This window comes from Bombina bombina, chromosome 3 (genome assembly GCF_027579735.1).
Source record: "Bombina bombina isolate aBomBom1 chromosome 3, aBomBom1.pri, whole genome shotgun sequence".
In the NCBI taxonomy this organism is placed as follows: Eukaryota; Metazoa; Chordata; class Amphibia; order Anura; family Bombinatoridae; genus Bombina; species Bombina bombina.
The window spans coordinates 1,130,160,410-1,130,176,995 of NC_069501.1; the positions used below are offsets into that span (position 1 = coordinate 1,130,160,410).

General features: G+C 40.8%; 1 protein-coding gene and 1 pseudogene across 1 annotated transcript in view; both read left to right on the plus strand.

The window, feature by feature from the left end:
• Positions 1 to 15,503, plus strand: part of MTMR6 (myotubularin related protein 6) — a 205,516-nt gene extending 190,013 nt beyond the window's left edge. The window contains exon 14 of the mRNA XM_053708501.1: positions 15,066 to 15,503. Coding sequence (XP_053564476.1) covers positions 15,066 to 15,320 — 255 coding nt within the window. The 3' untranslated portion in view covers positions 15,321 to 15,503. The remainder of the gene's footprint in view (positions 1 to 15,065) is intronic.
• LOC128655128 (uncharacterized) lies at positions 4,638 to 4,727 on the plus strand (annotated as a pseudogene).
• Positions 15,504 to 16,586: the final 1,083 nt, after the last annotated feature.

Below are 16,586 nucleotides of genomic sequence, written 5' to 3' on the forward strand. Positions count from 1 at the left end.
TGGAGAAAGGATAATTCCTACTCCTCCTCCTTGTTTGTCTCCAGGCCTGGGAGTGTGACTGAAGTGCAGGCCGCCATAGGACAGAGAGGCTACAGCAGTTGTGTTAGAGGAGGAAAGCCAAGTTTCAGTGAGGGCTAACAGGTTAAGTGAACGTGAAATAAATAGGTTGTGAATAGATGTAAGCTTATTGCATACCGAGCGTGCATTCCAAAGGGCACACGCGAATTGGGTTGTATTAACAGAGGTGCAGTTAATAAGATTTAGAGGGTTACATGGGCAGGGTGTATGAGGTGTCATTTGGGGTAGTGATCTGAGGTTATAAATCTTAACAAACTCTGTCCGGAGAGGGAGGGGGATGAGAGGGAGGGGGAGAGAGGCTCTGTGGAAGAGCAGGCTGAAGAACTCATGCTGCATATACTTTAGCATTAGTTATTCAGCCTGTTTTCTTCCACTGAGCCTCTCTCCTTCTCCCTCTCCAGACCGGAGTTTGTTGAATAGATTTATAATCTTGTCTGGAGCCCTGCACTGACACAGATTAGGAACGATAAAAAGTGTGGTAAAGACTTAGAAATCATTCCAGCTCAGCTGGTAGGGGGCAGATTAAGATTTTTCAAAGATGTTTGGATCAATTCGGTCCAAAATCAATGGATTCAGAGTATTGTCAGGGGTACAGAATAGGATTCAGAGTAAGACCGCCTGTGAGAAGATTTTTTCTCTCACGCATCCCTGCAAACCCAGTAAAGGCTCAGGCTTTCCTGAAGTGTGTTTTAGACCTAGAGTTATCAGGGGTAATCATGCCAGTTCCATTTCAGGAACAGGGTCTGGGGTATTATTCAAATCTATTCATTGTCCCAAAGAAAGAAAATTCATTCAGACCAGTTTTGGATCTAAAAATTTTGAATCGATATGTAAGAGTACCAACTTTCAAAATGGTGACTAAGGACTATTCTGCCTTTTGTTCAGCAAGGGCATTATATGTCCACAATAGACTTACAGGATGCATATCTTCATATTCCGATTCATCCAGATCACTATCAGTTCCTGAGATTCTCTTTTCTAGACAAGCATTACCAATTTGTTGCTATTCCTTTTGGCCTAGCGACAGCTCCAAGAATCTTTTCAAAGGTTCTCGGTGCCCTACTCTCTGTAATCAGAGAGTTGGGTATTGCGGTGTTTCCTTATTTGGACGATATCTTGGTACTTGCTCAGTCTTTACGTTCTGCAGAATCTCACATGAATCAACTAGTGTTGTTTCTTCAAAAACATGGTTGGAGGATCAATTTACCAAAAAGTTCTTTGATTCCTCAGACAAGGGTCACCTTTTTAGGTTTCCAGGTAGATTCAGTGTCCATGACTTTGTCTCTAATGGACAAGAGACGTTTGAAATTGGTTGCAGCCTGTCGGAACCTTCAGTCTCAGTCATTCCCTTCAGTAGCTATGTGCATGGGAGTTTTAGGTCTCATGACTGCAGCATTGGACGCGATCCCCTTTGCTTGTTTTCATATAAGACCTCTCCAGCTTTGTATGCTGAACCAATGGTGCAGGGATTATACAAGGATATCACAATTAATATCCTTAAATCCCAATGTTCGACTCTCTCTGACTTGGTGGTTAGATCACCATCGTATTGTTCTAGGGGCCTCTTTTGTTCGTCCAACCTGGACTGTGATTACAACAGATGCGAGTCTTTCAGGTTGGGGAACTGTTTGGGGATCTCTGACAGCACAAGGGGTTTGGAAATCTCAAGAGGTGAGATTACCAATAAATATTTTGGAACTCCGTGTGATTCTCAGGGCTCTTCAGTTTTGGCCTCTATTGAAGAGAGAACCGTTCATTTGTTTTCAGACAGACAATATCACAACTGTGGCATACGTCAATCATCAGGGTGGGACTCACAGTCCTCAAGCTATGAAAGAAGTATCTCGAATACTTGTTTGGGTGGAATCCAGCTCCTGTCTAATTTCTGCGGTTCATATCCCAGGTTTAGACAATTGGGAAGCGGATTATCTCAGTTTTCAGACTTTACATCCGGGAGAGTGGTCTCTCCACCCATATGTGTTTTTTCAAATTGTTCAAATGTGGGGTCTTCCAGAAATAGATCTGATGGCATCTCATCTAAACAAGAAACTTCCCAGGTACCTGTCCAGGTCCAGGGATCCTCAGGCGGAAGGAGTGGATGCGTTGACACTTCCTTGGGGTTATCAACCTGCTTATATTTTCCCGCCTCTAGTTCTTCTTCCAAGAGTGATCTCCAAAATCATCATGGAAACAATCGTTTGTGTTGCTGGTAAGCAGGCTCGTAAATCTGTTTCTAGAAAGATTTATTATCAAGTTTGGAAGACTTACATTTCATGGTGTTCCTCATAAATTCTTTTGACATTCTTTTAGAATTCCTATAATTTTACAGTTTCTTCAGGATGGTTTGGATAAGGGTTTGTCTGCAAGTTCCTTGAAAGGACAAATCTCTGCTCTTTCTGTTTTATTCCACAGAAAAATTTCTAAACTTCCTGATATTCACTGTTTTGTACAGGCTTTGGTTCGTATCAAGCCTGTCATTAAATTAATCTCTCCTCCTTGTAGTCTTAATTTGGTTTTGAAGGCTTAACAGGCTCCTTCATTTGAGCCTATGCATTCTTTGGACATTAAACTACTTTCTTGGAAAGTGTTGTTCCTTTTAGCCATCTCTTCTGCTAGAAGAGTTTCTGAATTATCTGCTCTCTTGTGAATCTCCTTTTCTGTTTTTTCATCAGGATAAGGCAGTTTTGCGGACTTCATTTAAATTCTTACCTAAGGTTGTGAATTCTAACACCATTAATAGAGAAATTGTTGTCCCTTCTTTGTGTCCTAATCCTAAGAATTCTCTGGAGAGATCTTTACATTCGATGGATGTGATGAGAGCTCTGAAATATTATGTTGAAGCTACTGAAGATTTCAGGAAGGATTCTAGTCTATTTGTTATCTTTTCTGGTTCCAGGAAAGGTCAGAAGGCTTCTGCCGTTTTTTTTGGCATCGTGGTTAAAGCTTTTGATTCATCAAGCTTATTTGGAGTCGGGTAAAGTCCCGCCTCAGAGAATTACAGCTCATTCTACTAGATAAGTTTCCACTTCCTGGGAAAAGCAGCAACTTGGTTTTCCTTGCATACATTTACTAAATTCTACCATTTTTATGTATTTGCTTCTTCGGAAGCAGTTTTTGGTAGAAAAGTTCTTCAGGCAGCTGTTTCAGTTTGATTCTTCTGCTTTTGATTTATGATTTAAGTTTTTCCTTTTATTTATGAGAATAAACTTCTATTTGGGTTGTGGATTAATTTTTTTCAGCGAAATGGCTGTTTTTATTTTGTCCCTCCCTCTCTAGTGACTCTTGCGTGGAGTTCCACTTCTTGGGTATTGCTATCCCATACGTCACTAGCTCATGGACTCTTGCCAATTACATGAAAGAAAACATAATTTATGTAAGAGCTTACCTGCCAATTGTTTTGAGCCCATTTTGTACAAGTTAGGCTCCCATGCAGATTTTCACCGTTTTTTTTAGGGACGTCATATTTATTTGATACGCACTTCAAATTTCATATTCCCGCCATGGCGCACTGTTGCATGGAACCTAGGAGAGGTTTTGTGATCTCCGGTGCATTATTTAATTATGTCTCCTGAGCCCTGTAATGTTATGTGCTGCTTTTCCTGCTATTATGTTCGCTGTTTATGTTTATTTTCACATATGCAGAGAATAAATGTTTTTATTCGTGTGTGGAAGTAGTGAGATGGAATGGGTTAAATGTTCTTTCCATACACTTTCTGTTTTTGACAGATTTACTCTAGTATTGAGTTTTCCTGTGTTCTACTACCATCTAGTGGCGATTAATGATATTTTTATTACAGGGACACTGAATCCAAATGTTTTATTTCGCGATTCAGATAGAGCATGCAATTTTAAGCAGCTTTCTAATTTACTACTATTATCAATTTTTCTTCGTTCTCTTGCTAGCTTTATTTGAAAAAAGAAGGTATCTAAGCTTTTTTATTAGTTCAGACTCTGCACAGCACCTTTTTATTGGTTGTTGAATTTATCCACCAATCGGCAAGAACAACCCAGGTTGTTCACCAAAAATGGTCCGGCATCTAAACTTACATTCTTGCATTTCAAATAAAGATACCAAGAGAATGAAGAAAATTTGATAATAGGATTAAATTAGAAAGTTGCTTAAAATTTCATGCTCTATCTGAATCACGGAAGAAAAAAAATTGGGTTCAGTGTCCCTTTAAGTTTTGAAATTTCTATAAGGAAGGGTGGATGGTAACAGATCTATTTCTACTACTCTAGTAGGTAGTATATTATGTGGGATCCCTGTGGAGTCTCTTTATTTTTTATGTATGGTATGTAATATAACATTCTATTGTTTTTCTGTTATCTACAGGGGCTCTTCTCCTTTATGTTGGAGCTCTATATTTAGAGTTCTCTCATATGAGGGGATCTGTACTAATATCCGTGACATGTATGCTATCCTATTTCATGTATAGGGGCTTATATGTATCTCTATCAGTCAGATGGAGGTGATTTTTTTTTAATTGTTTATTTCTATATTTTATTTATAGGAATACAATATTAATTGCTATGTCTGTGACATGTATGCTTTGTCTTCCATACTCTGGTTTCTCTTCAGATTGAATACGTATTTTGCCTTTTTCTAAAGATTTTCGTGGAGAGGAACAGCCATGAATTAAAAAAAATAAAAAAAAAAATTAAATTTAAGGTTGTCTAATCTTTTAATGTTTACTATTTGAGGTCTGTTCTGGCATCAAGGCCTCTAGGAATGTTTGTTCCCTTTGTAACTTCAATGGATCGATCTAGGATTTCATGGAGGTCCAGTCTACCTTGGTATAAGTGGACACTATCCTAATCCTTCCTATGACTTTAGTCAGCATGTAGGAGCCGCCCTCTATACAGTCTTAAATACAGTAAGGGGCAGGCTTTTCTTCTTTCGGAAGTATTGAATACACAATGTCCCAGATCCTTGGGCTCTGGAAGTCGTTTCCCAGGGATACCAGGTAGGGTTAAAGTCCCGGGGCAGATTTAGCCTGTCAAAGTTTTTTTCTGCATTCCAGGGGAAGAGAGAGTCCTTCTTAAACTTCGTAAAGGACCTATCTTCTCTAGGAGTTTTTGTCCCTGTTCCCGTATCTGAACAGGATCAGGGATTTTATTCAAATCTTTTTGTGGTTTCCCGACCTATATTGGACCTCAAGTGTCTCAACAAATTCACTCAAGATTCCGTCCTTCAAATGGAGACTATTTGTTACATTCTTCCCTTGATTTAGGAGGGTCGGTACTTGTCTATTATAGACCTGAACGACGCATATTTTCTTGTTCCCATTTACTGGAAATTTTTCCTATTTCTGCGGTTTTGCCTTTCTGGACAGACTTTCCAGTTTGTTGCCCTTTCCTTTGGCCTTGCTGCGGCCCTTCAAATCTTTACAAGATTTTAGGGACCCTTTTTGGCAGTGGTCAGATCTCAGGGAATTACGGAGGCGCTATACCTGGAAGAATTTTGGTTCAGGCGCCATCTTTTCAGTTAGCAAGATCTCATAATGAGATGTTGTTGTCTATTTCCACAGGAAAGTGACTCTGCAGTAGAGTTCCCTGGTATCAGACACCAGGGTGTGTTTTCTAGGTACGATTATAGATTCTCTGTTCATGAGGATTTTTTTCTGACAGAGGTTAGATAATCCCTTCCTTTTGCCTTTCTCTTCTATTTGGGGCTATGTATAGAAGTAATTTGTTTTCCATGGACACTGTTCCTTTTGCTCAGTTCCATCTGAGATCCCTACAGTTATGCATGCTCAGACAATGGAACGGAGTCCACTCTGACCTATCGCAGAGGATAGTTCTGGCTCCCCTACCAAGACGCTGTATCTTGGTGGTTTTCGCAGGACCTTCTGTCTCAAGGTACATGCTTCCTAAGACCAGCCTGGGTGATTGTGTCCACGGACGCCAGCCTTTCCGGATGGGAAGCAGTTGAGGTTCTTTAAAGGCTCAAGGTCTTAGACTTGTGAGGAGTCTTCTCCTCCCATAACCATCCTAGAGTTGGGAGCAATTTTATATGCTTTATCAGTCTGGCCTCAACTAGCTTTGGTCTTGTTTAGCAGATTTCAACATCACCTCTATGGTGTACATCATCCACCAGGGAGGATCTAGGAGTTCTTAAGCCGTGAAGGAGGTGACTCGTATTCTCCAGTGGGCGGAGGCTCACGATTGTCTACTCTGCCATCCACATCCCAGGGGTGGCCTACTGGGAAGCAGATTTTCTGAGCAGGCAGAATTTTCATCCTGGGGAGTGGATTTTCCACCCAGAGATTTTTTTACAGTGATATCCCTCAGGTGGGGGTTTCAGATTTGGTTCTGGTGGCGTATTGTCTAAACGCTAAGCTTCCAAAGTATGGTTCAGGATCTAGAGATCCACAAGCCGCTCTAACAGGTGCCCTGGCAGTGCCTTGTACTTTCTGTCTGGCGTACCTGTTTCCCCCTGTTTGCTCTTCTTCCTTGAGTTATTGCTCGTATTAGGCAGGAGGGGGCGTTTGTGATTCCAATAGCTTTGGCGTGGGTTCACAGGATCTGATTCGCTGATCTGGTGAAGATGTCATCTCTTCCCCTTGGAGGTTGCCTTCGAGGAAGGACCTTCTACTTCAGGGTCCCTTCCTCCATCCGAATCTAGATTCTCTGAAGCTGACTGCTTGGAGATTGAACACCTAGTCTTTGCTAGACGTGTTTTTTTTTCTGAGAAAGTCATTGATACAATGCTTCAGGCTCGTGAGCCTGTTATTCGTAAGATTTATCATGAGGTATTGCGTAAATACCTGTATTGGTGTGAATCAAAGAATTTCTCTTGGAGTCGGGCGAGGGTTTGTTTTTTCTTCAGGAGGGCCTGGAGAAAGGTTTGTCAGTCAGTACTCTGAAGGGTCAGATTTCTGCACTGTCTATTCTTTTGCATAAACGTCTGCCAGATTTGCCAGATGTTCAATCTTTTGTTTGGGCCTTGGTCAGAATCAGGCATGTGTTTAAACCTGTTGTTCCTCCTTGGAGTCTTAACTTTGTTCTTAAGGTTTTGCAGAAAGCTCCGTTTGAGCCCATGCTTTCAGTTGATATTGAGTTGTTATCGTGGAAACTTTTGTTTCTACTGACTTTTTCATCTGCTCGCAGAGTTTCCGAGCTTTCGGCTTTGCAGTGTATTTCCCCTTACCTTATTTTTTCTTCCCAGAAGGAAGTCTGTTACACAATCTGGATGTTGTGTGTGCTATACAATTTTAGTCTTCTGCCCTGTTTGTTGTTTTGCTGGTAAGCGTAAGGGTCAGAAGGCCACTGCTACTGCTCTTTTTCTCTGGTTGAGAAGCATTATTCGATTAGCATAGGAGATAGCTGGACATCAGCCTCCTGCGGGAATTACGGCTCATTCCACTAGGGCCGTTTCTCTGTCTTGGGCTTCTAAGAATGATGCATCTGTGGAGCCAATTCTTTGCCTATTTTTTCCAAATTCTATCAGTTTGATTCTTTTGCCTCGTCTGAGGATTTTCTTTGGGAGAAGGGTTATTTTAGCGGTGTTGCCTTTTGTTTAGGTCTTCCTGTCTTGTTCTCCCTTCCTTTCATTCTGTGTCCTCTAGCTTGGGTATTAGTTCCAACTAGTCATTAGAATGATTTAGTGGACTCTCCATGCCATAGGAACGAAAACTAAATTATTGCTTACCTGATAAATGTATTTATTTCCAGGCATGGAGAGTCCACGACCCGCCCTTGTTTTAAATTTAGACTACCCTTTTTTTTTGTATAAACCTCAGGCACCGCTATACCCTTGTGTTAACTTCTTTTTCCGTTCCCTTCAGCCGAATAACTGGGGGTTATGGGTAAGGGAAGTGATACTTAACAGCTCTGCTGGGGTGCTCTTTGCCTCCTCCTGCTGGCCAGGAGTGAATATCCCACTAGTAAAGGCACCATCTTTTCGTCTAGCAAGGGAGCACTCGGATGGAAGTGGATGGAATCTTCTTCGGTCACATGGATGAAAGATAAACTTGGAAAAGAGTTCTCTTACTCCAAATACCAGGGTGAATTTCCTGGGTACAGTTATAGACTCAGTATCCATCAGCTTGCCTTGCCCTCCAGGCCTCCCTAAGTCCTTCGGTGGCCCAGTGTATCATTCCTTTTGCCAGATTCCATCTCAGACCCTTACAACTATGCATGCTGAGACAATGGAATGGCGACCATCCAGACCTGTCCTAAAAGATAATACTGGATAGCCTGTTTAGAGATTCGCTCTCTTGGTGGCTCTGTCAAGATCACCTGTCCCAAGGCAAGTGCTTCATGAGATCGTCTCGGGAGATTGTGACTACGGACGCAAGTCTATTCGGCTGGGGAGCCTTTTGGGGTGCCAGGAAGGCACACGGTCTGTGGACTCAGAAGTCGTCCACGTTACCGATCAGTATTTTGGAACTTCGGGCAATCTTCAATGCCCTTAAGGCTTGTCCCCTTCTGGGTTTGTCCCAGTTTATCAGATTCCAATCGAACAATATAACCTCTGTAGCCTACATGAATCATCAGGGAGGAACGAGGAGTTACTTAACGATGAGAGTTTTCTTAGATTCTGGAATGGGCGGAGACCCACAACTGTTTGCTTTCAGCGATCCACATTCCGGGTGTGAACAACTGGGAAGCAGACTTCCTCAGCAGACAATCTTTTCACCCGGGAAATGGTCTCTCCGCCCCAAAGTATTTGCAGAGATATGCTCCAGATGGGGGTTGCCGGAGATAGACCTCATGGCCTCCCATCTAAATGCCAAATTAACCTCAAGCAGAACTAATAGATGCTCTAGCAGTTTCCTGGAGGTTCAGACTCAGATATCTATTTCCTCCATTACCTCTTCTCCCCTGTGTGGTGGCTCGGATCAAACAGGAGCAAGCATCAGTGATTGCTCCATCCTGGCCGCAAAGGACTTGGTTCGCGGATCTAGTGGGGATGTCTTAATCTCCTCTATGGAGGTTACTCTGTCACAGGGACCTGCTACTACATGGTCCCTTCCTACATTAAATCTAGATTCTCTGAGGCTGACTTCGTGGAGATTGAACGCTTAGTCTTAGCCAAGAGAGGTTTCTCTGAGAGTGTTATTGACATTTTGATTCAAGCTCGTAAGGCAGTTACTCAACGCATCTACCATAAGGTGTGACAGACTTATCTGCACTGGTGTGAAGAGCATGGCTTTTCTTGGCATAAGGTTAAGGTTGCCAGAATTGTATCTTTTTTCCAAGATGGACTGGAGAAGGGTCTATCTGCTAATTCCCTTAAGGGACAGATACCGGCCCTGTCGGTGTTGCTGCACAAGAGATTAGCTGAGCGTCCTGGTGTGCAGTCCTTTGTTAAGAAGTGAAAAATAAGGTAGGCTCTGGGGGTGTTACAGCCACTCTTCAAAATAAGCTCCTCAATACCTCAAAAGAGGGCGCTATACAGCAAACACAGAGATACAGTAATAAAACTTGAGAGATCATAAATGTCATAAATCAGTTTAAATTTAATCTAATAAAACACATCTAAATACTCTAAAACAATTGTAAAAATACAAGATAGCGGTATACCGTAAATGGTAATAGGAATGTTAAAAAAGGGTGAGACGTCTCCCCATAGGATAGATTCATAAAGTTAAAATCACATATATTGGGGCAGAGCCAAGTGCCGACAGATGGCCGCTTAAGAGAAAAACTCTGCACAAGGATTTCCAAAAAAGAGCCTAAAGCATATAACCTTAGAGTATAATTATGTTGAAAGTTCAGCAAAAAACTATACGGAGATACCAATTGTATAAATATTTTTTGGCTGTAGCCCAGTGATCTGCTTATCACCTGAACTTCACAGGACTGAAAACATGCAACGGTGGTTTCTAACTACGCCACAGCACTTCCAAGCACTGACCGTGTTGTCCTGGTTCTAATAATTCTACAGGGCTTGAAGCTACACTCATCGTGTTCAAAACTACCAAGTATCTGGTAGACGATGGAGCCTTCCACATTTTTCACTGCATTGGCTGACTTACTGGATACGCACCACGTGAGACTCCTGGAATCTATAGAAGAAGCATTTTGCTCTCCTATTCAAGACCCGGTAGGCACAGATTCAGCCTCAACCGGGATGTTTGAGATTGCCCCAGAGAGTCTTGACTGTAATCAGGGAGTAGCGTTAAAGGAATCCGTGAAGACGTCTTTAGGCATGAAGGATAGCGCTTCAGAGTCACCATGTGTAGCGCTCCGTGGTCTGCCGTCCTCCTATGTTTGTACACCCGCTCACCCGCTTGGGGAACAGTTGGAGCAAGCCACAGCCAGTGTCATAAACTATGCGAGCGTAAAAGCAGATCACTACATACAGGATTCTCCTGACAACAGAAGTTTTGCAATGCAAAGCTGGAGCGAGGTTGGACATTTACTATTCCGATATCTAATGCATTACTCTCCCTCACTACTCTTTAGACAGGCTGACTCCAGGCGCGGCATTGGATAGACCTGTGATGGGACTGGACTCTCTATCAGTGGTTCTACTATTTAATCACTGGATTACAACCGACACCTCCCTAGAAGCAACAATAAATGCAACGGTATCATTGAGAGGATGGGAGACTCCGTAAGTTTTGTGCAGCTGGACTGTTGATTTCTCAGGTTGGCTGTAATGTTATCTTTAACTCTCAAATTTTTGGGCCTGTGACATCTGGTATGGGCTAGATTTGATAATCCTAGGGAGGACGCCTTTTTGGTTACCCACCTGCTGAGTTTTTAGTTCTAATGGCAACCCACACTTGGACATGGACACATATATTTAACGGTTTATGCTTGTTTGATGTTTTGATTTTAATAACCCAATTCATATACAACCCTGCTCTAGGAATTTAAGGCCTACTAGCGAAGAGGTTAGATTATTCTGAAGAAATGCATCTTTTAATTCTGTTCATAGCTCATTTTGGTAAACTCGATATTTTGCTTTGGTTTACAGGGTATTTAGCCACAAAACAATAGCACTCTCACCAGAAGTTCAATACTTCATCATATAGACCAGTTTTATAACTTAAAGATTTGCACACTGATTGGACACTTTCATTATACTAATAATTAACCAGCTTTTTACACGATTAATAGCACACAAGCCTAGGCACCATAGTACATCTCCATACCTTGATACACTTTTTAATTTGCTATTAGATGCCGCTGACTCCGATGTTGAATATACTATCGCCTCTCTTGGGCTATCTGCTACTTTTTACTGCAAACTACTTCACCAGGGTTTTGTCCCCATGTATGTTTCTAATGAGCTTTCCACATGTGGACAACAAATTTTAGAAGCTCTTTTAAACAATATATAGCAGAATGTCCTTTAATTCCCAGGAGAACCATGAGTGTATATACTTTTAGACTGAGGGTCTGGCAATAACATTAGATCCATGTATTTTTTATTGGCACTCTATATAACCTGCTTCTAGTACTTCTTTGCAATGTCCCTACCAAGCATTAAGAGCTGTGCGGGTGCAGCCCCTTACTACTGTACACCAATTTTTCCTTCTACACATTTATAGGGAGAACATCTAAACATTCATATAGTTATGGGTTTATTCTATAATATTGTTGAGAGCCTGGAAATGCCAGGTCTGCGGATTAAAGATAAAACACATTTCCCTTTTAGAACCTATGTACTCGCTAACATAGCTGGCCCACCGGTCGCAGGGTATAGGGCCCATGCCCGAGCGACGAGGTCTAACTATTCATGAATCGTGGGTTACAAACCTTGATCTATTGCAATGCCCTCAGGGTCGCATTCTGGTTCTTCATTAAATTTGTTCTTAACAAATTGCAGAGGTTTTAGGACTACAGACCCCCTATTTCCGCTGTTTTAATTAAAGCGGCTCTAGAATATTGTAACTGACATTGATGTCAGCCTTAAGCACCATGGGATCTACAGTATATGTCTACTTGGTATAACTTATCGACCGCAACCACTGAGCGATTCTTAGCCTTAATTACTATCTGTCCTAACAGCCTCTAACAATCATATATAGCTAGAGGACACCTGAGTGTTCCATTTGATCGAGGCAGTGCCTACAGGCTTACACCTTTAGACTGGCAGCCTAATAGAGTGCTATATGGTTAATAGCACAATACATATCCCATAGCTTATATTAGTACTAAAGTCATCAAATTAAACTACCCATTTATTACTAGACCATCACATTGCCCTATACATAATACCCTAACCGAGCTACACAAATCAAGTTTATACAAATGGTTTGGAACTTAGTCTTCCCCTCTAGCAACTCATATAGATAAGAGAGGTCATATATGGATAGGTCGATTTGTAATGTTGCAGCCTGTCTATATAGTTTTTTTTCTTTTAGAGCCATGTCGCAATTAGTCATTCAGTTTTTTTTTGTTATTTTTTGGAAAGATGCATGACTCTTCATGCTATTTAACGCACCTAAATAACCACCTCCCCCCCCCCCCACCACCACTTATAATATGCCCCCTAGTTAGGGAGGACTAACTATGCGGTTTATCTTGCCTATACCGCATCCCTAATTATTTTTTTTATTTTCCTAACAGTAACTCTTCAACTATTAAGTTTATTTATCTGCGCCACCCATAAGTTGAGTTTAAAATTCGGAATATTACAGTTTGTACGTTATGCCTTGAATATTTGTTATGTATACTTGTGTTCACTTTTTCCTTAATCACATAAGTATACTTCAAAGCAAGAGAAAAAATGTGAAAAAGTGAGATTTGGGTTGTTCTATATTTATGTGACGCAACAATATACTTGTTTGATGTTTTCTATCTTGTAGTTCCATATATTTTGTAATAACATGTATGTTGTATCTTATTAACCTCAATAAAAATTTAGAAAGAAAAAAAAAGTCACATATATTGTGCAGACATAAGTAAAACTTCCTGAGATCCATCCAAACTGGTAATGCACCTATGCCATATAAGTGACAAACAGTCAATCAGTGTTCCACCACACACTTTTATAGTAAAATGTTTTATCCTTTTCACAGATGCGGCTTATATAGCAGTTATAACACTTGAGAATGTGGTAAATCTTGCCTCCTTTAAAATTAATAAGTCATTCCAAATGAATATTAGTAAACCACTTATATTACCTGACCCTGGTAACTTTCGTATGCCTGGTGCTCACTAACAGCCATTGTCACGTCTCCCAAGCCGTATCCACACCTTGTGTGAACCTGGTGAGATTCCCTGCTTCCTCAGTGTAGCGTTCCACTTGTCTTAACGGTTACTTTCGATAGCGGTCACCTGACCTGGGGTCATCTTTTCATTGGTCAAAAAGCGTATTTTGAAAACTTTGACAATACATGCAGTTTAGTGTTTCCTTTTGTGTCTCCACAGCATTCAATCAACGCGTTTCCCCCAATTCCTTAGGGCTTTGTCAAGATGGCACACTAATTGACTGCTTGTCACTTATATGACATAGGTGGATTACCAGTTTGGATCGATCTCAGGAAGTTTTACTTATGCCTTTACAATATATGTGATTTTAACTTTATGATTCTATCCTATAGGGAGACGTCTAACCCTTTTTTAACATTCATATTACCATTTATGGTATACCACTATCTTGTATTTTTACAATTGTTTTAGAGTATTTACATGTGTTTTATTAGATTAAATTTAAACTGATTTATGACATTTATGATCTCTCAATAAGTTTTTTTACTGTATCTCTGTTTTCGCTGTATAGCGCCCTCTTCTCATCACACAGTCCTTTGTTGAGTCCCCGACTAGGATCAGACCTGTGTTTGGAGTCTAAACCTTGTTCTTCGTGTGTTGCAGCAGGCTCCGTTTGAGCGAATGCATAATGTTGACATTAAACTGTTATCCTGGAAGGTTCCGTTTCTGTTGGCTATTGCCTCTGCTCACAGAGTCTTTCTGCCTTGCAATGTGACCCCCCCCCTTACCTTGTTTTTCACGCTGATAAGGCGTTGTTATGTACTAAGGTTAGTTTTTCTTCCTAAGATGGTGTCAGATCGTAACATTAATCAGGAGATTGTTTTTTCTTCCTTGTGTCCCAATCCTTCCTCGGCGAAGGAATGTTTGCTCCACAATTTAGATGTGGTTCGTGCCTTGAAGTTTTATCTTTAGGCTATTAAGGAGTTCAGACAATCTTCATCTTTGCTTGTCAGCTATGCAGGTAAATGTAGGGGTCAGAAGGCCACTATGTCTTCCCTGTCTTTCTGGTTGAGTGTCATCCGCCTAGCTTATGAGACAGCGGGACAACAGCCTTCTGAGAGGATTACGACTCATTCCACTAGAGCAGTAGCTTCTTCCTGGGCCTTTAAGAACGAAGCCTCTATGGATCAGATTTGTAAGGCGGCTACCTGGTCCTCCTTACATACATTTTCTAATTTTTACAAGTTTGATGTCTTTGCTTCAGCTGAAGCAGCTTTCGGAAGAAAGGTTTTGCAGGCTGTGGTGCCCTCAGATTAGGGTCCACCTCCTTTTTGTTCCTTCCCGTTATTCCTTCAGTGTCCTCTGGAATTTTGGTATGGTTTTCCCAACAGTAAGGAATGATGGCGTGTACTCTCCCTGCCTTATGGAAAGAAAACAAAATTTATACTTAGAAGATAAATTCCCTTCTTTCCTGGCAGGGAGAGTCCACGACCCCACCCATAAGATATTTTTGTTTCGGCGGCTCCCTTTTTATAATTTCTTTTGGCACCTTGTTACCCTGATGTTTTTTTCCTACTTTTCCTTGTTCCCTCGGCGGAATGACTGGGAGGATAGGGGAAGTGGGAGGGATATTTAAGCCTTTGGCTGGGGTGTCTTTGCCTCCTCCTGGTGTCCAGATGTTGTATTTCCCAACAGTAATGAATGAAGTTGTGGAATCTCCCTGCCAGGAAAGAAAGGAATTTATCTGGTAAGCATAAATTTAGTTTTTTTGCTAACATACGTATATTAAAAAAAGTCCTATTCTTAAGTTACTCATATACATTTTCACAATGGTTTAATCAGCCATATGATTTTGTCTCCCTACGCTTTTATAGAAAATCAGGAATCTAAAGAAAGAAGAGTTTGCCAGCAATGACTCCGTTGTCCTCAGTTCTCCAGTGTCTCCCAAGCTCAATAATTCTACTTCTTTTCAGAAAGAGAGCACTGTTCTCAAGGAGAATGATGTCAATCGAACTGTAGAGAGCACCAACACGACAGACAACCGCTACACAGAGTATACAGAGGAGCTGTCCAAAGCTGAACCTTCTGTTGTTAGCTTGGAGTTTGGAGTGGCAAGAATGACTTGTTAAGAGCTGGAATTAGTCTTGTTTAACTCCTTCAGTACTGTAGGAGATAGCATTTTACATATTGCAGAGAAAAGATCAGTGCTTCATTATTCTGACAAATGGAAAGAAAATTAACCATAGGAGAGTTCAAATTAACATTGTGTTTTCAGAGTTAAAAAAACTATGTAACATGCTTGAACGGGTTAACCCAATTGTCTGGTCTGTTCTCATTTGGGCTGTCCAGGGCATATGTGGATCAGGCTTGGATATTAATGCAGTCCCGTGAGAAGAGATTCAATTAATGTACCCTGTTTATAACCTTCCAAATCATAAAAGAGCCAACAGAAAGTAGGATTTATGCATAATTACACTTTTTAAAAATTATAGTGCAAAGTTCTTTATATGTTGTGTGCTGCCAAAAGCACATTCTTTTCTAAAGGGTAGGATACATGTTTTATTTAAATGTGTTCATTTCATAAAGAATAACTGCTGATATTACTTTTAGAGAGTACAGTAATTCTGCATTGCCTGCCCCATTTAGGGATAGCTTGGTTCTAGATGTTTATAGAGTTAGAGATACTCACACAAGTATAATATATTTAAAAGAACATGTTTTAAGTTTAGTAACGTGTTAGATTGTCCATTTCAAGGCAGGATAAAAAAATCTAGAAAATGTACTTTCTTCTGTTAAGTGTGATCAGTCCACGGGTCATCATTACTTGTGGGATATTATCTGCTCCCCTACAGGAAGTGCAAGAGGATTCACCCAGCAGAGTTGCTATATAGCTCCTCCCCTCTACGTCACCCCCAGTCATTCTCTTGCACCCAGCAACTAGATAGGTCGTGTGAGAGGACTATGGTGATTATACTTAGTTTTATATCTTCAATCAAAAGTTTGTTATTTTAAAATAACACCGGAGTGTGTTATTACCTCTCTGGCAGAGTTTGAGGAAGAATCTACCAGAGTTTTGCTATGATTTTAGCCGGAGTAGTTAAGATCATATTGCTGTTTCTCGGCCATCTGAGGAGTGAGGTAAACTTCAGATCAGGGGACAGCGGGCAGATGAATCTGCATAGAGGTATGTAGCAGTTTTTATTTTCTGACAATGGAATTGATGAGAAAATCCTGCCATACCGATATAATGTCATGTATGTATACTTTACACTTCAGTATTCTGGGAGAATGGTAATTCACTAGAATTACACTGTAAGAAAGACATAAAGCTGTTTAATAACTAGAGATTATGTTTAATGTTTTTGCTGGAATGTAAAATCATTTTCATTTACTGA